General features: G+C 38.3%; 1 protein-coding gene across 1 annotated transcript in view; it reads left to right on the top strand.

The window, feature by feature from the left end:
• LOC124593967 (exostosin-3-like) overlaps positions 1-26,409 on the top strand; it is a 277,190-nt gene extending 250,781 nt beyond the window's left edge. Inside the window, exons 11-12 of the mRNA XM_047132316.1 lie at positions 14,597-14,704; positions 25,222-26,409. Of these exons, the coding sequence (XP_046988272.1) occupies positions 14,597-14,704; positions 25,222-25,320 (207 nt within the window). The 3' untranslated portion in view covers positions 25,321-26,409. The remainder of the gene's footprint in view (positions 1-14,596; positions 14,705-25,221) is intronic.
• Positions 26,410-26,831: the final 422 nt, after the last annotated feature.

Raw genomic sequence — 26,831 nt, 5'->3', positions numbered from 1 at the left:
AAGTAGTCAGATGTGAGACATCTACTGATGTTATTAGCTGTAGCTGCCTGAAGAGGATACAATCGGACATACTTACACTAGCATTCTAATACCACAAAAATAAACGTTAGTCTCCATTCCCTTTTCATAGAGGCCTATATAAATCAACAACAATTAAATCTCATAATCATCTAGCGATTAACTGGTACCATATAAACGTGAATGGTAGAAGCACGCCCTTCACTCTTTGACAAATATTGTACTGCCTAATTTTAGCTTTAACCAAGTTACCCATATTTCTACAACAATAACATTTATTCATTTGTGTCAAGCATTTCTTTATCCCAAAATTACCATATCCATCATGAATATGTCTTATTAGATATTCAACAGTGCGACCCAGTACACATACCCTCCACCGCTTTTCATTTAATTTACTTTTCCAGAAAAGAATTTCCTTATGTGGTAATCAGTGGTCTTGTTTCTCTCATGGTAACTTTCTCTCTTTCACAGCCTTTATTACCCTTTCAAAGATTGGTCTGTAACTTGTTCCTTCACAGCGGTACCAGGTAAGGTTTTTGTTTGTGCTTGTCAACTGCGATTTTATAATCTACATTTGGAAACCCCTTCCTCCTTCATCTGTAGGGGGTTTCTCTTTTAAACTGACTAGCTGCCGGGAAAATTCCATGGCCATTATATTTTAGGTACTTTTCATGAGGGATATCTTGAAATCAAATTTATGCAGAAATAAGATTCATTACGTCAGTCTTCGAAGTAATAGCTTACTATTATTTGAGAATGTTAATGCTTTGTGGTGTGTATAAATTATGATTTTCCGCACACAAACCAAAGCCGCTTTCTCTATGACTGAATATTATGTCATCTTTATCTAACACACTACCAGCAAAAGCAATACTTCTGTGATCATTCATGCGGTTTTCAAACACTCCTTGGAATAACTCACATCCAGTACCATAACATGAAGCATTAGTGGACGTTTTGAATACGTCCTCCATTTCAGTTGGATGTAAAACATGTACATTGAATCACTCAACCCTTAATTTAATAAACTTTCACTCTCTTGGAAACACCACTTCAAATTAGCATTCTGCTGCAGAAGTCCTATCATATCAGGATGTCAAATATTCATAACAGGTAAATATCTTCTGTAGGATCATACCATCCCAACAACTCACTTCAGCTGTTTCTTATGTCACAAGTATGCACACTTTGCCGTAGCTTCTACCTTTTCAGGATCACGTCTAATACCTGTAGGACTGACAATGTGCCCTAAATATACACTCCTGGAAATTGAAATAAGAACACCGTGAATTCATTGTCCCAGGATGGGGAAACTTTATTGACACATTCCTGGGGTCAGATACATCACATGATCACACTGACAGAACCACAGGCACATAGACACAGGCAACAGAGCATGCACAATGTCGGCACTAGTACAGTGTATATCCACCTTTCGCAGCAATGCAGGCTGCTATTCTCCCATGGAGACGATCGTAGAGATGCTGGATCTAGTCCTGTGGAACGGCTTGCCATGCCATTTCCACCTGGCGCCTCAGTTGGACCAGCGTTCGTGCTGGACGTGCAGACCGCGTGAGACGACGCTTCATCCAGTCCCAAACATGCTCAATTGGGGACAGATCCGGAGATCTTGCTGGCCAAGGTAGTTGACTTACACCTTCTAGAGCACGTTGGGTGGCACGGGATACATGCGGACGTGCATTGTCCTGTTGGAACAGCAAGTTCCCTTGCCGGTCTAGGAATGGTAGAACGATGGGTTCGATGACGGTTTGGATGTACCGTGCACTATTCAGTGTCCCCTCGACGATCACCAGTGGTGTACGGCCAGTGTAGGAGATCGCTCCCCACACCATGATGCCGGGTGTTGACCCTGTGTGCCTCGGTCGTATGCAGTCCTGATTGTGGCGCACACCTGCACGGCGCCAAACACGCATACGACCATCATTGGCACCAAGGCAGAAGCGACTCTCATCGCTGAAGACGACACGTCTCCATTCGTCCCTCCATTCACGCCTGTCGCGACACCACTGGAGGCGGGCTGCACGATGTTGGGGCGTGAGCGGAAGACGGCCTAACGGTGTGCGGGACCGTAGCCCAGCTTCATGGAGACGGTTGCGAATGGTCCTCGCCGATACCCCAGGAGCAACAGTGTCCCTAATTTGCTGGGAAGTGGCGGTGCGGTCCCCTACGGCACTGCGTAGGATCCTACGGTCTTGGCGCGCATCCGTGCGTCGCTGCGGTCCGGTCCCAGGTCGACGGGCACGTGCACCTTCCGCCGACCACTGGCGACAATATCGATGTACTGTGGAGACCTCACGCCCCACGTGTTGAGCAATTCGGCGGTACGTCCACCCGGCCTCCCGCATGCCCACTATACGCCCTCGCTCAAAGTCCGTCAACTGCACATACGGTTCACGTCCACGCTGTCGCGGCATGCTACCAGTGTTAAAGACTGCGATGGAGCTCCGTATGCCACGGCAAACTGGTTGACACTGACGGCGGCGGTGCACAAATGCTGCGCAGCTAGCGCCATTCGACGGCCAACACCGCGGTTCCTGGTGCGTCTGCTGTGCCGTGCGTGTGATCATTGCTTGTACAGCCCTCTCGCAGTGTCCGGAGCAAGTATGGTGGGTCTGACACACCGGTGTCAATGTGTTCTTTTTTCCATTTCCAGGAGTGTATTACCTCTACAGTTCCGAAAGTCACTTTACTGAGTTTTACAATGATCCCTTTTACAAGAAAGTTTTGTAATATCTTCTTTGATACAGTATGTGTTCCAACTAATTTTTAGTTCTGCCATTACGTGTTTGCATGCAAAATTAACTTCTACAACAGTTGTGGCCCTACATTTTGATCTAATGCTCTTAAAAACACTGACATACACTTTCAAACCGAAGAGACTAACTTTAAAACAATACGACGTCCTTTAAGAAGGGAGTGCAGTTACAGGCCTTGAACTAGGATGTAGGGGCACCTGCCAGTACGTGACAGTCTCCTCAAGCAGCTTATACATTTGATGCCTTCTAGTTTTCCTAAGATCTCTACAAACGTACTGGTTGGTCTCTTTCCACCTAGAAGTACCGATTTAAAATACTAGCATTAATAACTACCTAAATATTACAGGAGACACGGGCTACTTGTTACACTTTTTTCGAAAGCTCATATATCTCAAACCAAACCATGTATACATGAGGGACAAATTCCTAACGTGAGCACATCATTTTAACTTCAGAAAACTATATTTGTCCCAGTTACGACTACAGATTATTAAACTCTGTATTAAATTTGTCGTTAATTTGCATAATGTAACAACTTGCCCCAGAATGGCATATATTGTTACACTCTACAGGGTTCATTTTTACATAATTAAAGTGAAATATCTTTTGGCTCTATAGCACACATTCACTTAATCAGTAATCTTAATCCAAGAGAAACGATTTTAGATTGTAATAAAGCATCTACACTACTGGCCATCAGAATTGCTACACCACATAGATGACATGCTACAGGCACGAAATTTAACCCACGGGAAGAAGATGCTGTGGTATGCAAATGATTAGCTTTTCAGAGCATTTACCCAAGGTTGGCGCCGGTGGCGACACTTACAACGTGCTGACATGAGGAAAGTTTCCAACCGATTTCTCGTACACAATCGACCGGCGTTGCCTGGTGAAACGTTGTTGTGATGCCTCGTGTAAGGAGGAGAAATGCGTACCATAACGTTTCCGACTTTGATAAAGGTCGGATTGTAGCCTATCGCGATTGCGGTTTATCGTATCGCGACATTGTTGCTCGCATAGGTTGACATCCAATGACTGTTAGCAGAATATGGAATCGGTGGTTTCAGGAGGGTAATACGGATCGCCGTGCTGGATCCCAACGACCTCGTATCACTAGCAATCGAGATGACAGGCATCTTATCCGCATGGCTGTAACGGATCGTGCAGCCACGTCTCGATCCCTGAGTCAACAGATGGGGACGTTTGCAAGACAACAACCATCTACACGAACAGTTCGACGACGTTTGCAGCAGCATGGACTATCAGCTCGGAGACCATGGCTGCAGTTACCCTTGATGCTGGATCACAGACAGGAGCGCCTGCGATGGTGTACTCCACGACGAACCTGGGTGCACGAATGGCAAAACGTCATTTTTTCGGATGAATCTACGTTCTGTTTACTGCATCATGATGGTCGCATCCGTGTTTAGCGACGTCGCAGTGAACGCACATTGGAAGCGTGTATTCGTCATCGCCATACTGGCATATCACCCGGTGTGATGGTATCAGGTGCCATTGGTTACATGTCTCGGTCACTTCTTGTTGGCACTGACAGCACTTTGAACAGTGGACGTTACATTTCAGATGTCTTACGACCCGTGGCTCTACCCTTCAATCGATCCTTGCGAAACCATACATTTCAGCAGGATAATGCACGACCGCATGTTGCAGGTCCTGTACGGGCCTTTCTGGATACAGAAAATTTTCGATTAATGCCCTGGCCAGCACATTCTCCAGATCTCTCGCCAATTGAAAACGTCTGGTCAATGGTGACCGAGCAACTGGCTCGTCACAATACGCCAGTCACTACTCTTAATGAACTGTGGTATCGTGTTGAAGTTGGCAGCTGTACCTGTACACGCCATCCAAGCTCTGTTTGACTCAATGCCCAGGCGTATCAAGGCCGTTATTACGGCCAGAGGTGGTTGTTCGGTGTACTGATTTCTCAGGATCTGTGCACCCAAATTGCGTGAAATGGTAGTCACATGTCAGGTCCAGTATAATATATCCTCGCAATGAATACGAGTTTATCATCTGCATTTCTTCTTGGTGTAGTAATTTTAATGGCCAGTAGTGTAATATGGTGATATGAACACCTTACTGATAGTGACATACAGAATAATTACTAAGTCATCCTTTTCTATATCTACATCTACATTCACACTTTGCAAACCACACTCAAGTGCCTGGAAGAGGGCCTATCGAACCACCTTCACAATAGTTCTCTATTATTCCAATCTCGAAAAGCTTGCGAAAAAAACCTGTATCTTTCTGTGCCAGCTCTGATTTGCCTTATTTTATCAAAATGGTCGTTTCGTCGTTTTTCCCTATGTGGGTCGGTGTCAACAAAATACTTTCGCATTCAGAGAAGAAAGTTGGTGACTAAAATTTTGTGAGAAGATACTGCCACAAAGAAAAGCCCCTTTGTTTCAATTACATGTACCCCAAATCCTCTGTCATCTGAGTAACACTCTCTCCCCTATTTCGTGATAATATAAAATGTGCAGCCCCTCTCTGCACTTTCTCAGTGTACTCAATTAATCCTATTTGGTAAGGATCCCACACCAAGCAGCAGTACTACGAAAGAAGATGGACAAGCATATTACAGGCCGTCTCTTTAGTAGATCTGTTACATTTTCTAAGTGTTCTGCTAACAAAACGCAGTGTTTGGTTTGCCTTCCTCAAAACATTTTCTGTGTGTTCTTTCCAATGTAAGTTATTTGTAATTCTAATTGCTAGGTAATTAGTTGAACTTACCACCTCTAGATTTGACTTATTTATCGTGTAACCGAAATGTTAAAGATCCCTTTTAACACTCCTGTAGATGACCTCACATTTGTCATTAATTAGGGTCAACTGCAGTTTTTGCTCCCTACAAAATTCGTTTTCTGCAATGTTTTTTGCAGTTTGATTTAATCTTCTGATGGCGTCACCTGTTGATAAACGACAGCATCTTCTGTAAACAACCTAAGACAGCTGCTTAGATCGTCTCCTAAATCATTTATATACATAAGGAGCAGCAGAGGGCCTATAACACTACCATGTGGAACGCCAGAAATCACTTTTATTTTACTCAATGACTTTCCATCAATTACTACAAACTTTGACCTCTCTGAGAGGAAATCACGAATCTAGTCGCATAACTGAGACGATATTTCTTAAGCACACAAACGTCAAACGCCTTTTGAAAATATAGAAATACAGAATCAATTTGAAATTCCTTGTCAATAGCAGTCAACAAATTGTGTGTGAGTTGTAAGTGGATCACCTGATCGCACTAGGAGATTTTTACGAAACAAACCCAACCCAACCACAAAATTTAATATTTTATTAGTAAAAAGTGAAAATAAGAAAATAATAAATCATTATCAAACAGTTCTAAACTTTTCATTCCATCTGAAAGAAATCCCCAGAGGGACTTTTTCAACTTCTCTATTTTCTCAGCTTTTCATCCTTCGAGGTTTTTTCCAAATATTTTTAGCGACTTCCTAACAGCTGCTCTTCTCCTACATCTGTCACCTGTAGCGCTCCTTCAGCAGCGTCTTTATGTTTGATGATCGCCATTGCTTGGGTGGGCTGCCTACTCCTGTTCTGGGGCAATCAGGAGCACAGGCAGTCGTTTGCAGTTTTGTATGTATAGTTGGTATTTTGAGAGACTAAACTGGTTCAAATTTAGTCACTTTCGTCTGTTTATTTTGAGTGTAAATAAATTATTTTCTGCACATTTCCATGACCCAGCCCTTTTGGATTTGTGGTTTTCACAGACTTGAGATGAAGTGACGAAAGTTAAAGTCTTCTATCTCGAAAAATTTCTAAGTCCCAGAGGTGTGTTTACAGGAAGTATTTTCTGGAAAATTGTTTTTACCATAATATTTTTATTTTTAAGGATAATTGAATTCTGATTGCATTTTTGAATCGGACATTACCACTGAAAAGCTGCTACCCACAGTACACGAAAGTAAGTTGGGCTGCATAACTCCCAGGGGCTAGAGGCAAAATATTGATTGTTAGTGTCTCAGAAAAACGTTAGCTGATTCTAAAAATTCAAATTGCCAGCATAATCTATGTAACAAATGCTACTCAGAAAAAAATATAGTGAAGAAATTAAATATCATCTTCTTATTGGAATACTAAATTTTTCAGTTTTTGTTTCTTCATAGTTTCTTAAACTGTTTCAGGAACGTATATAAGCCTAAAGTTAACGCTCTATAAACTTCTTTAAATTTTTTATTCGTTCATATAATTAAAAATTTTCATTCAAAATTCTATGCTGAGCATCCTATGCTAAATTTTTTGCACCACACATGAGTATGTAGGCAATCGTATCATTCGGAACTTTATCATTAAAAGTTGCAACTAATTTCATTGTAATTTTCTGTGTGGCTAACATATCATTCTCATAGACAGATTTATAACACAGATAGAATAATTTTCAATAAAACTGAATGTAATCACATTAACATCACCAATAAATTGTGTGACTTTCTTAAAATCAAGGAAAGCATCATAAGCTTTCAAAAATTTATTTGGTGGGTCTAGATTCCATAGTTCGTGAGGAAATATTCCATTTCTCCCATTTTTACATAGATATTTTGTAATTTAACATGATCAGATAAAGAAGAATCAGGTAACTTATTTTTTCTTTTTGTCTGGAAAACGACAAATACGGAATATGGTATATCAATTTCAAATAATTATAATCTTTACTGATATCTAGTTCAAAATTTCTGATTCCACTTAATCCAACAATATCTTTTGTTTGTTGTTCAAAAAATATATGGGAATATTTGTATTTTTTAGTCTTTCTTGCTCTAACTGGAGTGAATACCTCAGGCACATGCATTTCCATCGATTCTACAAAAATTTTACCTTCTTTTGGATAAGTATCTCATATTTCAACACAGCATCATTTTTATCAGCCCCTCTAAGAATAATATCTCGAGCACTTCGTCTCCAAGTAAAAATTACTGTTAATCGCCTTCCCAAATCACTTCTTTATAACCTCTGAAAAAACACCAAACAAATGTTTTGGAAAAATTACTTCGTTTTTCTTACTTTTTATTATTTCATTATTAATGGTATGACCTTTCATGGTCAACTCATGAACTAGAGTTGAAGTCAATTGAATAAGGATAGATGAAGAAATGCATGGGTATTCCATGCTACACATAGTATTATTTCCTTTCTTTATTGTGATAACATCAAACAGCTTTGCAACTAAGTCATCAATTAAATTTTTATTGGATTTTCCAACATATTTTGGACAATCTGTACCATCAGTACCAGTATACTGTAGTTCATATACAGCTGAGCATGATTACGATGAACTCAGGCACCTCCAATATTTATACTAATTTCTGTGTTCTTGTTGGGGAGATTTAGGCTGGTTTCAGTATTCTCATTCACAGGGAACGAGTAAAACTGGTAGCTCTAAACTATTTTCATCATTTATAAAGATAAAATTTAAGACATTTACAAAACAGCTGTTAGATAAGCACCATTAAAGTCAATCAAATCATCATTCTCATCAGTTACAGTAATTTCAAAACCTTCAGTAGTTTCAAACACTGGAATAATGTGGGTCAGGAATTATTTTGCCTCCAAGTTCAGCATTTTCTCGACGATCAGCATTTTCTCGATGATCAGTTTGTTTCACAAACTTTCCATTGGCTAGATTAAAATTTATATTAATTATTTCGAATGGAATAGTTTAAGGAACAACATAAGCAACAGTCTTTCCATTATCTTAAACAATTTGGTTGCTAAATTCGTAAAGACTTTCAATACTATCTTTATATCTATGTATAATTTTACATCATTTGCAAAGATTGCTGGTTTCAAAACTTTATCAGCTTTAATGATTATGCTAGGTTTTCTCAAATGAATAAATTTCTCTATGTTTTTTAAACTAAGCTGACTTACAGGAGTCTCTATTCTTTCTCTGTCACAATACAGTTTATTATTTTTCAATGTAATATTTGGAGGTAAAAGACAAATAAAAAATGAACCAGCGCATCATTACTAAAGCTATATCATATAGGTATGGTTAATCTTTTCTTGATAACAGATGATTTATCACTCAACTGAAATAATATACTGACTTATTAATAAAAATATTATTAAATAAATGACTGATGAGCTTTTACCAAATGCTATTTAATATTCAGTCATAGGAAAACTACATGAATGATTGACAATTATATTCTTGCTCCAGAATGATTTAACTGGAAAATAGTTAGTAATTTGTTCATTTATTCTAAATGTTTGGATCAACCAAAATATTAGGAATTTATATAAGTGTGTAAAGAAATTGAATATAAGAATACTGAGCAGATTACTGTTTTCATTGATAATAATGATGATAAATGTGAACTAGATAAATGTGAACATAATTCTGTTGATGTTTCAGATGACTTCATTATTGAAAATAAAGATGTAATTAGAGAACATTTTACTACAGGTAGAAATAAACCAATAGATTGTTTTTATTCAGTTCAAAGTTAATCAAAAATACCAAAAAAATAGACACTTCAATTTTTAAATATTTTGAGACAGGATAACACACATTTAAATCACATCTATCAGAATTTGTTGATGGTGAGTTCAAGTATGACGATTTTAAAGAAATATGTAGCAAATGTTGCAATGATCAATATTGACTTTTTACAATTGACATAACTAGGAAACGAGGTGAAGGTAAGTTCAGAGATAAAATACAACATTTCATAAACATTAACCAAGAAGGTTAAATATAACATAAACATTAAACAAGGAGGTTAAAGATAATGTAAGCATTAAACATAACACTGAACATAAACATAAATGTTTAATTTGAACAGTGAACAATAAACATAAATAATTTCTTAATGTTTTTCATCTCTATGAAATAGGACAGTAATGTAACAATTAAGAAAGGAATTTACAAAGTGGAAAAAACAGTCAAGAACAGAATATGAAAAACATAAGGAAGATCAACCTATTATCGGTGCTATTGATCATGTTAAACAAGGCATCGAAGCATTATGTGATAATGTGTTAAAATCAATTGAAAAAATAGAGAAATTTAATGAGGAATGGTTCCTTATCACCATGAAGGAAACTATGGTTAGTTTCCTATTCCATCATCACTTTCAGAGTCTTCATTTGAGAAAAGAGTATTTCATACTGAAAGTCCATCTCTGTAAAGACGAACACAGCTTTATAAAAGCCGAAAATATTAGAACAAAAAGAAAAATAGAAAAGGATTTTACCTCTAACTACCTATAATGGTCCAATAATAAAGAATTATACTTGTGATCACAATGATAAAGTTTTCGTTTAGGTTTCAGAAAAGGTCAACACTATATTGGGGATTCTGAGGTTATATTTAACGATGACCATATCTTAATCAATGAAAAACATTATAAAACAACTGATGATTTGATGTAACTCTTGACTGAAAGTAATGTTGAAGATGAATATTACAAAGACGATTTAGACAACTACAAAGACATTAATTTCGACAAATGCTATATTTCAAAGTAATGATCCTTTTTCGAATAAATGACTATCACATATTTTTACATATAATAACATTAATGATAAAGGTATCCATCCACCTCAGTATCAATCATTTATAATCAATTAACGCATTTAAGCAGTTTCATACCTAACTTCAGGAAGGGCTTTTGGAAGAAGCTAGGTTTTTGAATGAGGGGCACCTTCAATTAATAACTATACCAAAGTGATCACAAATTATAACAAACTGCTCGCCCCCCACCAAAAAACATTGTTTCCAAATCCATATTTAATTCAAATTAGAGGCACATGGTTAGTTAGTGAGTCAGTTAGATCCATGATAAATCGTAATGATGTAGAACGAGTCATTTTACATTCACATCACAAGTTAAACTGTAAATATGGCTTCATGCTGAACATTTGAAAGGTTATTTAATATACAGATTGAGTTATTAATTCTCAACTACTACCTTCTACACCTGAGTGTACTAGAAACTTGTCTACAGAATAATGGTGATTTTAGTATTACATTTTTTGATGTTCCGTTCAATTCTGACTGAGTCAAAGTTTATTATTCTGAAATCCACAAATACAAAATATGATGATAAGGATGGAAGTGGGCGAAAACTGGAGCATACAGGGCAGGAGAAAGTCATTAAAGAAGAAGAGTGTCTAGTCGTTCCAACTATGGAAAGATGTAACACAGGTATACGTAGCTGATGAAGATTAATGGAAGTGTAAGGGACTGGACTATGGATATAAATATTAGTGCGATTTAATAATCCTTCTAAAAATTTGGGGTGTTATTATAGGTGTGCAAGATGTTGTGAAATGGGAAGAATGTAGTGTAGACCGAGGTTGCAATAGATTGCGATAATTAACCAGTGTACATTGCGATCCAATTTGATGAGTGGTGATGGCAAATTAAATCTCATGGGAAGATTTCAAATGACGAAAATATCAGTGGTAGGTGAGAAACTTCCAATGGTAATACGTTGATGCAAATTAGTAAGTATCTGTTTCCTGTTATGTATTACTGTACAAATGTTGTTCCTGAACTCAATGTTATAACAAAGAACTGATGAAAATGTGACTGGTGATCCGGATGTGTGTAAGTACTTTTTCTCTTATGCAAGGTGAAAATAGCCTAGCCACATGTGAGACTTCTCTTGGAGTGGTATAGATTGCCTGATTTGTTGTGTGTGGAAGTACCATTGGGTCATCAGTTACATTTTGTACTGAAAATTTGTTTAAAATCGAGCACTATTAATTTTATTCTTTACGAATTTTCCATTTTTAATAATGAACGTTTCTATCGCAATTGCCACCCCTCAAGTTACTGTTACAGTGCCAAAATCAGTGTTCAACATTGAAATTGAAATAAGTATTATCACTCCAAAGAACATACGAAGTAAACCACATTCAACAAAAAAATTCTGTCAGGCCCTTCTCCAGTGAGGCCCACCTGTGAGTGACATTTTTAGTTTCAGAACAATGGATCTTCATTTAAACTATAAACACAGCTATGTTATGTATCATTAGTTTGCCTTAGGGCAGCTATTTGATTAAAATGATGGATTTCATATCCTCATCATCATATTAAAGACAGAAATTATAACATTCAAAAGCATTCTAATTACTCTCAAAAATATATTACTGTGGCTGTGTTTTGATGTGCTTGGATGTCTGCATTTGAGAGTGAATGTATAGTTACAGTAGAAGGAATGTGGTAAATCAGAAAGTTTGTAAAATCTCTATCGTAATACTGATGTCTATGAGTGACATGCCAACTAGCTACATATAAATACATACAAACATGTATTAAAACTCATTCTATAGATCATGAATACGATATTCGGTAATGATGTGGAGCAGTCACTTTAACATAAGTTTTCTGTAGACAAAATAATTATATTTTTTACAGTTACTACTCCATATTTAAAAATTCATCTAATGTAGAAGGAGTTGTAGTTCATAAATTCTTTTAATTTGTTTCTAAATTTTGGTTGGCTATCTGTCAGACTTTTCATACTATTTGGCAAATAACCAAATATTTTTGTGACAGCATAATTCATCCCTTTCTGTGTCAAAATCATATTTAAGCCGGAATATTGAAGGTCATCCTTTCTTCTAGTGCTGTAGCTATGCACTTTGCTGTTATTTTTGAACTGGGGTTGGTAATTAATAATAAATTTCATAAGTGAATATATGTATTGCGAAGGTACTGTGAATATTCCGAGTTCCTTAAATAAAATTCTGAAAGATATTCTTGCGTGGGCTCCAGCTATTATTCTGATTACACACTTTTTTGCAATGAATACGTTTTCTCTTATTGATGAATTACCACAAAATGTCCACCTGCTTAACTGGGTGGTAACATGCTTTCCTCCCTTGCAAACAGGACTGGACTTGGATTCCTGGCCAGGTTGGAGATTTTCTCCTCTCATGGACTGGGTGTTGTGTTGTCCTCATCATCATTTCATCCTCATCACTGGTACGCAAGTCACCCAATGTGGCTTCAACTGCAATAAGACTTGCAATCGGCGCCCAAGCTTCCTTGTATGGGGCCTCCCAGCCAGCAATGAGATATGCTCATTTACATTTTCCCCAAAATATGATGGTGTATGAAAGCAGTGAATAGAAATAGGGATAGTAGGCTAATTTACTCGTATGGTTATCAATAAAATTTGCAATAACCCTAACAGCATAAGTACCTGAACCAATGTGTTTCTTTCAAATTCAATTTCTCATCAATGCACACACCCAGAAATTTGTAATATTCTGCCTTAGCAGATGACTTCTGTACACAGTCTATATTCATCAATGATTTTATGCGACTTACTGACAGAACTGTATATGCTGTGTTATCTCAAAAATTAGTGAGAGTTCATTTGCAGAGAACCACTTAATTATCTGAAAGATATTATTTACAATTTCCTCAGCTGATTCTTGTTTTTGTGTGTCATTACTATACTTGTTTCATCAGCAAAAAGAACTTCTTTACATCTTCATTAATATAGAGTGGCAAGTCACTAATATATATTAAGAACAATAATGGACCCAAAACTGAACCCTGTGGGACACCGTTCTTGATACCTCCCCAGTTAGAGAACTCTGCTGTTTTTTTTTTTTTTTTTGCATACATCTGTACTGTTAATTTCAACCTTCTGCTTTCTTCCAGTTAAAAATGAATTAAAGCGGCAGTTGACCGTAAATAACGAAAAGTGTGAGGTCACTAAAAGGAACACGTTAAACTTTGGTTTAATCTGCCAGGAAGTTTCATATCAGCGCACACTCCGCTGCAGAGTGAAAATCTCATTCTGGAAACATCCCCCAGGCTGTGGCTAAGCCATGTCTCCGCAATATCCTTTCTTTCAGGAGTGCTAGTTATGCAAGGTTCGCAGGAGAGCTTCTGTAAAGTTTGGAAGGTAGGAGACGAGGTACTGGCAGAAGTAAAGCTGTGAGTACCGGGCGTGAGTCGTGCTTCGGTAGCTCAGTTGGTAGAGCAGTTGCCCACGAAAGGCAAAGGTCCTGAGTTCGAGTCTCGGTCGGGCACACAGTTTTAATCTGCCAGGAAGTTTCAAAATTTATCTAAACAGTAAGAGCAATATTCTATTAACTATAGAACATAAGAGTTACTAAAGTTATGTGGAACACTAATATATGTGTATATTATTAATATAGTATCGTCATGCACTTCAATCAACGTTAAAAATCCAAACTTATATAACCGAAAAATTAGGCCTAAGATTGCGTATGCAAGATTTGTACTTTATGCGTTTTCATAAGAAATAAAAGATAGAACTTAAAACCTTTAATTCTCCGGTTAGATACGGCACTATTAAATATATGTGTAATGAAAACTACCTAAAGCCTTCACTTAATACTTAAGTAAGTCAGTAAACCTACGACCAAAGTACACGGAAACTGGCCCTTAGGTTATGTCTTTGTTTTTTCGAGAAATACTTTGAAACGAATAAAACCTTTAATAGATAATATGAAACAAACTCTGATTGCCTTCCTTACGGTGTAATATTAACTTAACTCATAGATATTATAGAATTTACTACTTATCTTCACGAGCTCAATATTCAAGCGCGTGCGGTCTGCGCCAGGGCTGTTCGGTCTGCGCCAGGGCTGTTCGGTCTGCGCCAGGGCTCCCAACGACTACCGCCAAGTTATTGCCGTTTTTAATTTATATTTGTCATTTCAACGCTGTAAATCCCATTTTATGAAATTAAAAAGAAATAATTTTGTCTCATGTTTTATTTACTTCCTTGTAACTTTATTTTTTTCAGGTGGGCTACCGCTGGGAAATTGGCAGCTGTCCTAAATGTACCGACTCACTTTCCAAGACCTCTTCTCACTACCAAGAGAGAAGTAAATGCATCAACTTTTTTACGGAGGTATTGTCTGCAATAGCTGAACGCTCCTCACATATTTTTCCACGTGTTATAAGATTTGAGTTGAAAGGGTGTCTTCACAGCACAGTACAGTATCAGTAGAACTCAGAAAACAAATCAAAATTTCAAAGTAATCATGTACGAAGGGACTTCAAAAAGCAATTTGTGAATATCATCCCACGCTGAGATCACTATGCAACAAAAGTGGCGCAATGTCTGGAGGGAGTACATTTTCCGGATTTCCTGCACGCACAATTCAGATGCGGTGCAGCTGGAAGACGTATCTCAGTGTGGGAGTGAAAATGGCGCAGCAACTAGAAGCATACTCCAAAGTTTAAGTACGCACGACGGTATGATTCTTATGGATAAAACTCCCATATCGCAGACAGATTCACTGTCGGACTCTGGCGATGTATTCGCTATATGGATTGTTGGGAACAGCCGTAGTGCAACGGTGTCAACAAAATTTTTGTGCAACGCTGCACAGACGTGCGTGATGCTGATCAGGAAGGAAGGCTCCCTTCGGTGACCATCGATGGTAATGTCCAAGCAACTGGAAAGGTGAACGAGCATCTCACGTAAAAAAAATTTTGCAGCGATGAAGGCATTGACAGAGCATTTCCCAAATGCCTCGATGACCTAAAAGTAAATCTCTATCGCCGGGGAATTGAAAGATGTGTAAAATGTTCCATCCGTTGGTTACTTAGAGTTGGTGAGTGGTGCTGAAAAACATTATCTTGTATCTCTGTCACTTTAAAGTGTACACCACGTACTGCGCCACCCTTTAGATACTGGCTGATATACTGTACGAACATCCTCTAGCAGCACTTCCATTCGTAGGTGAAAAACAACGTCGCACAATGTAACTAACTCTTGTAATACTACAATAAGTTGTACTGACAAGAACTTGCCACCACTCAACGACGTAATCTGTGTGACTTGAAACAATCGTCTGTACTAACACGGCGACGTCATGTAAGATTTGATATTCAGCTTCTTATCTATAAACCACAGTATAGCCCGCTACCACGTCACTATGTACAAAAGGATGGGCACCATAACATTTTTGTGGTATAATGCGGTCAGTAGTAGCTATCTGCATATTGATTAGAACAACACATCTAACCATCAGGTTTCACTAGGTGTTGTTGTTGTTTTTGTGGTCTTCAGTCCTGAGACTGGTTTGATGCAGCTCTCCATGCTACTCTATCCTGTGCAAGCTTCTTCATCTCCCAGTATCTACTGCAGCCTACATCCTTATGAATCTGCTTAGTGTATTCATCTCTTGTTCTCCCTCTACGATTGTTACCCTCCGCGCTGCCCTCCAATACTAAATTGGTGATCCCTCAATGCCTCAGAACATGTCCTACCAACCGATCCCTTCTTCTAGTCAAGTTGTGCCACAAGCTCCTCTTCTCCCCAATTCTATTCAATACCTCCTCATTAGTTATGTGATCTACCCATCTAATCTTCAGCATTCTTCTGGAGCACCAAATTTCGAAAGCTTCTATTCTCTTCCTGTCTAAACTATTTATCGTCCACATTTCACTTCCATACATGGTTACACTTCATACAAATACTTTCAGAAACGACTTCCTGACATTTAAACCTATACTCGATGTTAACAAATTTTTCTTCTTCAGAAACGCTTTCCTTGCCATTGCCAGTCTACATTTTATATCCTCTCTACTTCGACCATCATCAGTTATTTTGCTCCCAAAATAGCAAAACTCCTTTACTACTTTAAGTGTCTCGTTTCCTAATCTAATTCCCTCAGCATCACTAGGTTCGAAAGATTAACTACCACCAAAGCTAGTATCATTCACCACAAAAACACTAAATGCAAGAGTCTACTGGGAGTAGGAGTGATATATTTACTTAAACAGTAACGGAAACCTATAGCGAAGCTTACTCTGTGCACTCTGAAAAAACAACTAAACACTTTCGCTACAGTTTAGGTACCGGTAACGACAGCTTTCGTATGTAACTGATGAATAAGTCTTATAGATCCGTTGTCCTTTGTAGCTGCTCCTCTTTTATAGCTTCAACTAATAACCGTATACACAAGTAATCAGTGAAAACGTTATAATTTTTTACGTAAATTTCAGAATACGTTTAAAAGCTAAAGATACAATATAATAATGTTTATCTTTCGTTGACAATCAACGATAACGTCTGTAAGTAGCTCCTTGTTAGAACAACGTTCATGACGCTACTGAAATTCTGTTGTATTAAACTATTTCGTAAATCTCAACCTTTCAAAATTAAGTAGAATAACTCTTTCTTTATAATTAATGACTTTTCAATAAAAGATAAACTTGCTTTCCCTGTCTAAGTAAATATTAATAATCTTTTTATTTGTTGAAAGTTATTAACTGAAAAATACTATGCCTTCTCTTTAGCATTCGATTTCTTTGAACTTTGCTTTCACCAATATGCCAGTCTTTTACTTTATTGGCCTTTGGATTTACTTTGTTACGATAAGATTTATTCGAGGTATTCGTCTGCTCTGAAATAAACTTTTCAATAATTTTCTTGTAATAATTTAGGGATAAAGGACAATTCGAGTAGTGACTTTTTCAGTTTAAAACGGTTAATTCTTTATTTATTGCCATTAATTCTTTTATCGGTCAGCAATTTACTTTTCGAGCAATAGTTCACTATTCAAAACCCCACTACGAGGAAATGTATTTTTAAAAAAATAAATAAAAATCCTGAGTGCCCTCTTCGAGAGAGAATTGGCGTGTTCTCTAATAAATGGTTGTTGATTTGCTGTCTATAGACAAGCGGAGAAGGTATCTGTTTCTCTATAAGCTTCCGATTGTTTCTCAATAAATAACTACGGCGTAGGACAACCGTTCTCTTTAATATAAATTACACATTCAGTGCTTCCAACGAGATTTCAGGAATTTATCATATTACGACACTCACGCCGAACTCACACCAGAAATTCTAACAAAATATCGTTAAGTCACTATCCTCAGTGCTCGCGTACACTTATAGAATCACAATAATGCAATGCAACGCTACTACCCTTAGTACGTGCTTTAATACTCAACCACAAAACAACTAAATGACTTCGGTGAACCCGTTTTTTTCACATACACCATTAAGCGGAAAATTTCCCAAAAGGATTGAAACACGGTTCACCTGCAAACGCGTGGCAATGGAGCAGCATAACGCACCATTAATCGTAAACAGGAGAAACCAATCTCACACTTCAATAAACCGGAGCTTTCCCTATACCTAGCGAGTCTACACTTTACCAAAATCTGTGAAATAATCAATTGCTCCGCAAGCCCATAATCTTCTCAATATATCTTTCTAAACGACTTTGGACTGCTTTGAGCGCACCTGAGTTCTATCCCCACTGCAGAGTGATTCACGTATCGTACTTGTGAGCCGATCTGATCACACTCGTGAGATAATCTATCTCGAGGCTCACTACTCGAACAATATTTAGAAACTGAATTCAAATTCTAAAAGGATAAACCAAGAACCCATTCTTTGCGAACAAACATATCACGCTAAATCTCTCTCTAACAATAGGTGTTCCCCTCTTAGCAGTCACCGGCAAGGGTTTCTAGTGGCCGGCTGCATCGTAGTTGTTATCTTTGCCGCACGCCGCTGTTCGGCAGTCGGTTGTGCGTTGCAAACTAGCTGACTTGAAAGGACACGGCTCTTCTCGAACAACAGGCGTCACATATCTACAACATTTTAACACAAAAAATATTAGACAACGCTACCAACTTCTTAACAAACTCTTCATTCACTCAAAAAACTACAGTCGATAATAAGTTGAGGCGATATTAACAAGTGATGCGCTTTTTCGAGCTGTAGGCGTCTGGAGCATTACAATCAGTGCTCAGTCTATTAGTTAGTCTGCCATAATAATATGTAAATTATTTTTTGAAGTCCACTCGTATATTGCAGCGTAAAAATATAATTCTAAACAATACGTTTTGAACAATAAATAGAAAGATGGATAGATTTGGTCATTGTTTTAGATCTAGTGGTACATGGTCTTTTCTTAAGAACTTACTCCGTGGAATAATACTGAAGGAAAAGAGTCACAGTACTAAGGAGGAGCTGAGCGACGTAAAAGAAAGTTGGCAGGCGTGTTTCTACATCATAAAGGTGATGTACAATCAAAGTGGCGCAAAGATCGCTTGTATGAGGATGCAAATCAGTTTTGCTTTAAATACACGCTGTAACGGTCGTGAGCTTTAGTTACCTTCAAGATTGAATGTGGTGACGTGATGTTAGTCAAAAAGACGTCACTACGAGTTTGAACGAGGTCGTATAATAGGGCTACGAGAAGCTGGATGTTCCTTCTACGACACTGCAGAAAGATTTGGCAGGAATGTAGCCACTGTACATGATCGCTGCAGCGTTAATCACGGGAGTGTACGTTAGCTAGAAGACTGGTCTCCGAGCAGCCACGTGGCATTACCAAGAGTGAAGACCATTTTGTTCGGCGTATAGTTGGGGCGCATAACACTGCATGTGCAGCAGCGATTTGAACAGCAGTTGGCACCAGTGTCACAGCGAATTGTTACAAATCGGAGCTCCGAGCCAGAAGCCCTGTAGCGTGCATTCTACTGACCCTAAACCATTTCTATATGCGACGACAGCTCACTGGGAGGAGGAGGGAGTTAGGGTGGAGATGTGTTGTGTTTTCTGATGGGAGCTGGTCCTGCCTCTGCTCCAGTGATGGTCGTGTGCTGGTTTGGAGGAGGATAGTTGAGGGCCTGCAGCCAACCTGTCTGCATGCTAGACAATCAAGCTACACTGGGAGTTACGGTCTAGATGGCCGATTTCGTATGAAAAAAAAAGCAGAAGTACTCTCGTGTTTATCCCATGTACCTTGACTGCAAATTTGTAAGTCATTCTGGTAATTTGACCTGCTGTCATTCATGAACAGCATTTCAGAGAGTGTTTTCCAACAGGATAACGCTCTTCCACATACCGCTGTTGAAACCCAGCGCGATCTGCAGAGTGTCGACGTGTTGTCTCGTCCTGCTCGATCATCAATCTGTCTCCAGTCGCGCACGTATAGGACATCATCGGGCGACAATTCCAGCATCATTCACAAACAGTCATAATCGTCCCTGTATTGACCAAGCAACTGCAACAGGCGTGGAACTCCGTCCCACAAACTGGTATCCGGTACCTCTACGACACAATGCATGCACGTCTGCATGCCTGCATTCAACATTCTGGCGGCTACACCAGTTATCAAAGTACCAGTATTTCACGTTTGTAATGGTTTATATCGCTTTTACATTAACCTGTGATCTTGCAATGTTAATCGCTGAAATATGTTATATAGACAAACGTATTCCCAAAACTTCGTTACTCCACATTATTCTTTTTGATATTTCCAGTTTTTTACCATCAGTGTATGTTCAGGCACCCATATGCCACCTTGATATCCTGGTCTTACTTTATGCTGTGGCCATAAATCGCTTACCCTTAGCCCGCCGTTTCTGTTTCAGTAAGGATGCTGCCAGGATGTGAATAACGTTGATATGGCTCAACAGTCACCAAATATGACCTTCTATTTCATTTTTATTTGAAATTCCCTTCTGGACAGCCTGATTTAGATTTGCCTTGGTTTCCTTAAATGAAGTGAAAAGTGGGACGATTTATCAAAAAGTATATAGCTCCTTACTTCCCTAGCCTCTTACAGTTGAGGTAGTTATTCGAACCGGACATCAACGGCGTGATGCCCTTTGTACAATTCCGACTTTTTCTCTAGTCAGATATTTATAACGCAAATACAACATTTCTCTACACTTCCCACCTGCTGCAACGTTTTCATACTTAGCTATATCTAAAAAGCATACAGGTGCTACATTCAGCGTTAGGAAGAGAGCAACAGCTAACTTAGCGTTAGTATAGCCCTCTGCAATGAACACTAAAAGTGTTTCATCCAAGATTTTCCTTTATTACGCAAAATTAGTTGAAAACAAGACTGATGCATGTGGACGTATTTATTACGTAGCTTTCTACCTGCCATGTTTGAAAAACTGATCGGATGTAATTATTTACCATTATTTATTCTAAATTTATAATTAACACCAAGCGAATGTAGCTGTATCAAGCTGAAAAGGCAACCAGTTCACTCATGGCAGTTAATACCATAATTTACCTTGTTAAACAAACGACATGTTGACACTATCGATGCACATGACTACGTTTCTCGATGTCGTTGATTAGTAGTAAATCAATTCTTTGCAAAAAGGCAAAGGAGACAGGAGCACAAAGTACTCAAAACATACCAATTATACTGTTCAAAATTTATGAATTAGAACAGTTGCACTGAGATGACTGTTTCTCCCTATACACTGTTTATTACGAGCGTACGTAAAAGTTCTTGCCCTGTAGCAGTTGAACAGTCATTATCTGTGGTGATGAATAAGTTACATAGGTTCTTCACGTCTCAGATACTGTGGGTAGATATTATTCACAATGACGGCATCCAGATCCGTTATCCCTCATGAACTGGTGGTACATTAACCTCGCGGCCATATGTTCTTGCATCTACGACAAATACTTTTTAGAGATGACTTATGATTGCGAAAATTCTTTTCGCACCACTTCTTCACACAATTTTATCAAAATTCAATCGCACTTTAACGAACGTTTTAACTGTGCACTTAACAGCGTCATCGGCACAGTGGTACTCCACTGCCTACAAGCCAGTCTCACTGTGACCAGGTTAAGCGCACCCGGCTCATGCAAAATAACGCGCCAGAGAAAAAGACAACACAGTTCTCCGGCTTACGTGTATGATTATTGCACAAGTGAATTTCACATAGTAAAGTTTCCTTAGGAATCGAATAATCATTTACAGTTAACAACATATTTTACATAGTTTCTCACTTGTTAACATATACACGTCAATAAACATTTAGGTATTTAAGATCGAAGACAATATCGTACTTGTACAAGGTTCTTTCACAAGTTAGTACAGATTATGATAACATCGACATTTTGTGAGATATAACATAATCAAGAGCATTTTTAAAATTTCATGGTGTACTGATATTTTTTACTGCCGGTTCTCTTCTCTTTTGTATCATCATACAGTATGGCAACACCTTCGAAACCTCAGAAGCTGACTGTGTTGTTCTTTCAGATGTTACTGGTTAGAAATGCTAGAGACTGAGACTCTTGTTTATTACCACTGAAGGTATACGGTAGGTCTTCTGTCAATCCTTCTTTCTTCCTGTCCTTTTTCTCCTGTTTTCTAGATTGTTTTAATTGCATATGTCACGTAAAACATATTAACAATTGTATTCTGTATATGTTTGCCGTCATTATGTTATTCTTGTTTATGTGCTTGTCTCTCTTTGTGTTTATTCTGTTTCACAGAGTTTATATCCTTTCAGTGTGACTTTCGTTTGCGTACAGTTGATTTTTTCATGTCATTCCTACTCCAGATTTTATTTGCAATGTATTCCATCAGTCTGTTTCCCTCTCTGTTTGTGTATTTGTTGCTATTCACTTAGACATTAATTCCATGTACAAAGTGCGTTCGAAAAATTTTGTCACAGTCCTCTCTATTTTTTTTATTTTTTGCAGGAGGAGAATGAAATTTTTGTGAACATACTAGGAACATTTAGCTATACATTGAGGCTACTCAGTGTAGCCTCCATCAGCTGTGAATCATATGGCCCAACGTTCTTTCCATGATGCAAATGCACTTTGGTAAAATTCTTGGGATTGACTTTTACACCGTCGCTTGACACAGGAAATAAGATCTTTCTCGCTATCAAATGTTTTACCGCGTAGGTGGGCCTTCAGACGACCAAAGAGGTAAAAGTCAGACGGAGCCAAGTCCGGACTGTAGCGAAGATGAGAAACAGTTTTCAAACCCATTTTCCTGATTTTCTCGTGCGTCATAAGGGCTGTATGGGGTTTGGCATTGCGATGATGTAGTTTGATGAGCTGACTCTGAAGCTGTGGTCTATGGGTCTTGATGGCTCGTCGCAGCTTGTCCAATGACAAACAGTAACAGTCCCAGTTAACTATGGAGCAAAGTTCCAAAAAGCCAGTGGAAATGACTCCACACTCATCCCAGAAGAAGAAGGCCATCACCTTTCGGCCTGATGTTCGTGAAAGTCTAGGTTTCTTCTCCCGAGGGGAACCCGGATGTTATCACTCCATGGATTGAGTTTTGCTCTCAGGTTCGGACAAAAGCAACCATCTTTCATCCTGGGTAATGACGCCGTCAAAACACTGTTTCCACTCTTCAGTAAAGCTCTTCATGAGACCCTCGCACATATTCTCCGTTATCGTTTTCATTTCTCTGGTCAATACTCTAGGCACCCAACGTGCACAGATTTTTCTGTACCCTAGTGACTGTACCAGTGATACCACACTACCCAATGACAAACGAGTCATTTCAGCAAGCTGTCGTGTCGTCACATATCTGTCATTTTGGATTATTTGATCAATGGTCGCCTTATTCACATCACTCACTGCCGTCGATGGTTTACCGTATCGTGGATTGTCCAGTAGGGAGAACTCACCTTCTTTAAACCTCTTCAACCACCGCCGGATACTGCTGCGATCCACTGTGACCTCCTCATAAACAGGGAGCAACTTCCTGTGAATCGATGTGGCAGAGTCATCGCCGGTCTTGAAGAGGAACTCCATCAGCGACTGTTGTCGCAACCTGACATCTACTTCACGGTCCATTATGGCTCACCTGTAAATAAAAGAAAATACTTTCATACAGCAACTTATAGCTAAATGTTCCACGTATGTTCACAAAAAATTTCATTCTTCTCCTGCATAAAATAAAAAAATTATAGACAACTGCGCAAAACTGTTTGAACGCCCTTTGTACTTTTATGCCATATCCTATACTGTGTGTACTGCTACATTGCAAGTGGAAATTTTAATTGTTTGCATAGTTCAGTCCTAGTTTGTATATTTTCCGATTTTAATAGTATTTAGAACCTTAAGAAGTCACAGGTTTCAGAGTGCATTTGCCATAGCATTTAACCCTTAATGTAAGGTCTGGCATCACTATATATTTTTTCTCTGATTATAGTGTTTGAAATTTATTGTTACGTATACAAAGAGACAGGATGGTAGACTTCCCTTTCCCTTCAGAATAGGCAAGTCTCAGTCCTGCTGCTAGTGGAACCAACTAGAGACAATACTCATAGCTTTTCGAACAAAATATTCTTTCAGCAGTGACGAAAACAGGGTAAATTGAAATGAAAGGAGGAAAAGAGGAAGGAAAGAATGGGGAAGGCGGGGTGTGTATTAATAGGTATCTGAAACGAAGTTGAAGGAGTACCACCTGTTACGAGACGGAACTTCCGTCACCGACTCTTCATGATTTTTGATAGGTGAGTCCCGCTTAATCTAAGAAATGAACGCCCCCTCCATTCTTTCCAAACTACACCAGCCATTTTCTCCTCTCCCCCTGAAGAAGAAATGTTTGGTTCTGAGGGCTAAGAGTGTTGTTTCCTGCTTTAAGTGCTTCTTTCTGCAATACTGGCTGATGGGAGGTACGTACTCCCCAGCCTTTTGTCTCTGTAAATGAAAACGAGGAAAGGAAGCCACTCAGGTACCTAACTAGTAGGTGACTGATGTGTGAGATACAGAAACATGCAACAGTGATAGCACACAAATGCCACTAGCTTTTGAGATGCTCTAGCGTAAGTATGTACTCTCACAGATACACAACAAACTACACGGACTCACAATGACGTCCACCCGTGACAGTGTTCTTTTCTTTATCTTTGTTATTTTAGTTTAATGGCGTGTGTGTGTCAGTGGAAGAGCCCTCTGTGTCACAGTGCTATAATTCCAATTGCATAAGATCCGATTTTATATACTTCCTGGGAGTGATTTATTCACTCGGTTTTGGCTTTTCTCGCCCCAGAAAATGGTTTCTGCGTTTGAAACATATCAAATAGTGTCACGGTATGTAATATATGCTAAAGTGTAGGACACGCTATAATTGGTTGGGTGAGCCGGTTCGAAGTTCAGAAGGAGGCAACGGCACATATCTTTCAATATGACCGTGTCCATCAGAGTTCAGTGGGATTCCAAGTAACCTTTGAATTCAGACAGCTTTATTTTTTATCTCTTTATTTCGTATTTGGAGGGCCTAAGTAATATTCGTGGCTATAATTTCTCACATTTATCTAGATGCAATAAAACTGGGGGGGGGGGGGGGGGGGAGTGAGTCCTTGATAACACACAGGTGGTTTTATGAATGCAGTGGATGAGCTAGCAGTTTCAATATTGTATAACCACAAAAAATGACATGAGCCATAGTGCATTGGCACATATTTTAATTTTTTGTGTTTTCAGTATTTTTGAACTTTGCTACAAATATTCATTTATTGTCCAGGATAATGACATTTTAAGGTCTATCTGTTCACTTAAGGCGGTATTCACCGTAAGTCATCAAACTATTTATGGACTTGTTTTCTTTCTTTTTCTGAGACATGTCTAGTTGAAGTAACTTCATGAATGTTTTCTTTCAGGTGTTTGGTTATATGCCGCTCGTTTCTACACAATTAAGGGCTGACTCAGTTTTATTCCAGACAAAAGTTCCTCAGGGTGTATGCTTCAATTCCATTTAAAATCAAAATTGGGCTTGGAGCACGAACCATTCACAGTCAGTGAGCGTGGACTTTGAGGTAACAGCTGACTAATGTTGATGCTCAAATGAAATGGCGGTACGGCACAATCAGACAGCGGACCGCATCTAGTGTTGTTCGGACACCTTTTGCAAGTCTTCTATATTCGACGCCACTTCGATGACTTGCACCTCCGTTAAGATGATGAAATGATGGTGGGGATAAACTCTCTTATCAGACTGAGAATTGAACTTGGAACCCACTGATCTGGAGACAGCAACTCTATTATCCCACGTGCTGCAGACATTCCCGACGTTGTCTCAGAGTGAGAGAAGAGACGTAAAGGAAAGAAGTGCACCATTCATCGTCACAGCAATGACTGTGGCTTCGTATATCCCAAAGAGGATAACTTCACTTCATATAATCAATATTATTGTTGAAAGAATGAAGGTGTACTATTAATAAATTGCAGCTCTGTTCTGTGAGCAATTAAATAAGACGCATAAGTACTGAAATAACAATCCTTCATTGGTGCATACTGTAGTTCAGTTTTTATGTTTGTTAATACTTTGTACTTGTATATATAAAAGTGAATATTTCCTGCATCCTGCGCCCGTACCTACAATTTTTCCATAAGAATCTGTGTATAGTTGTGAGTGTTCTGCATATACGAAGACAATGTCATTCACAATTTTTCCTTATATACGAACATGATATTAGTATGAGGAAATCAAGATGAAACAGTATAAGACTTTTTCAAAATTTTATATTTATCGAAGTCATTCAAGTTTTTCACTTCCATTTACAGCCTTTTTATGTTTAAGAGCGCCTACCTGCATATCGATGGTAATAGACTAAATAGTTTGCATTACTTATGTGCTTAAAATATAACAAAAGACCTGTCAATGTGTTTCTATCACATAAAGCTATATGTAAAATTATCATTAGAAGTAGTATACTTCTCTTTTTTTCAGATAATATTGATTTGAATAGCTTGAAATCTGGCAACACAAGCACCAATGAATATGTCATTCTGTGTTATTTTCTAGCACTGATTGTTCTTCCAAGTCAGTAATTTAATATAGAACTAAAGTGTACAGAGGAAGTTTCCTGTATTTATCGATTTTGAATAAAAATACTACTTTTTACATTCCTTATTCACAATTTGTTTAAAGTTTTGGAAAAATAATCAGTACTGCCATTTTCATATAAAACATTACTGCATGAAGAAAATTATATGCTTTTCTGGTATAAAGAGGAATACCAATAGTCAACTTATCATCCAACATCACCTTTGCTTTTAAGTTCCTTGAATGTTCCATCTTTCATTTATTATTATAACTAAAAACGTCTGCATTCAACACAAAATGTGCATGGCAGTAATATGCATCTTCCAATGATCGTAAGTAACTGTTGTTGTTTAGTGGATCGAATACTTGGGTATCACAAAGGTGGAAGGAGTTCAATTCTTCATACTGGAATGGAATTTTTTACCAACACATCGCACCAAGTTT

The sequence above is a fragment of the Schistocerca americana genome, chromosome 2, assembly GCF_021461395.2.
Source record: "Schistocerca americana isolate TAMUIC-IGC-003095 chromosome 2, iqSchAmer2.1, whole genome shotgun sequence".
In the NCBI taxonomy this organism is placed as follows: Eukaryota; Metazoa; Arthropoda; class Insecta; order Orthoptera; family Acrididae; genus Schistocerca; species Schistocerca americana.
Note: the sequence above shows the minus strand (reverse complement) of the source record. Positions and strands in the feature narration are given on the sequence as shown.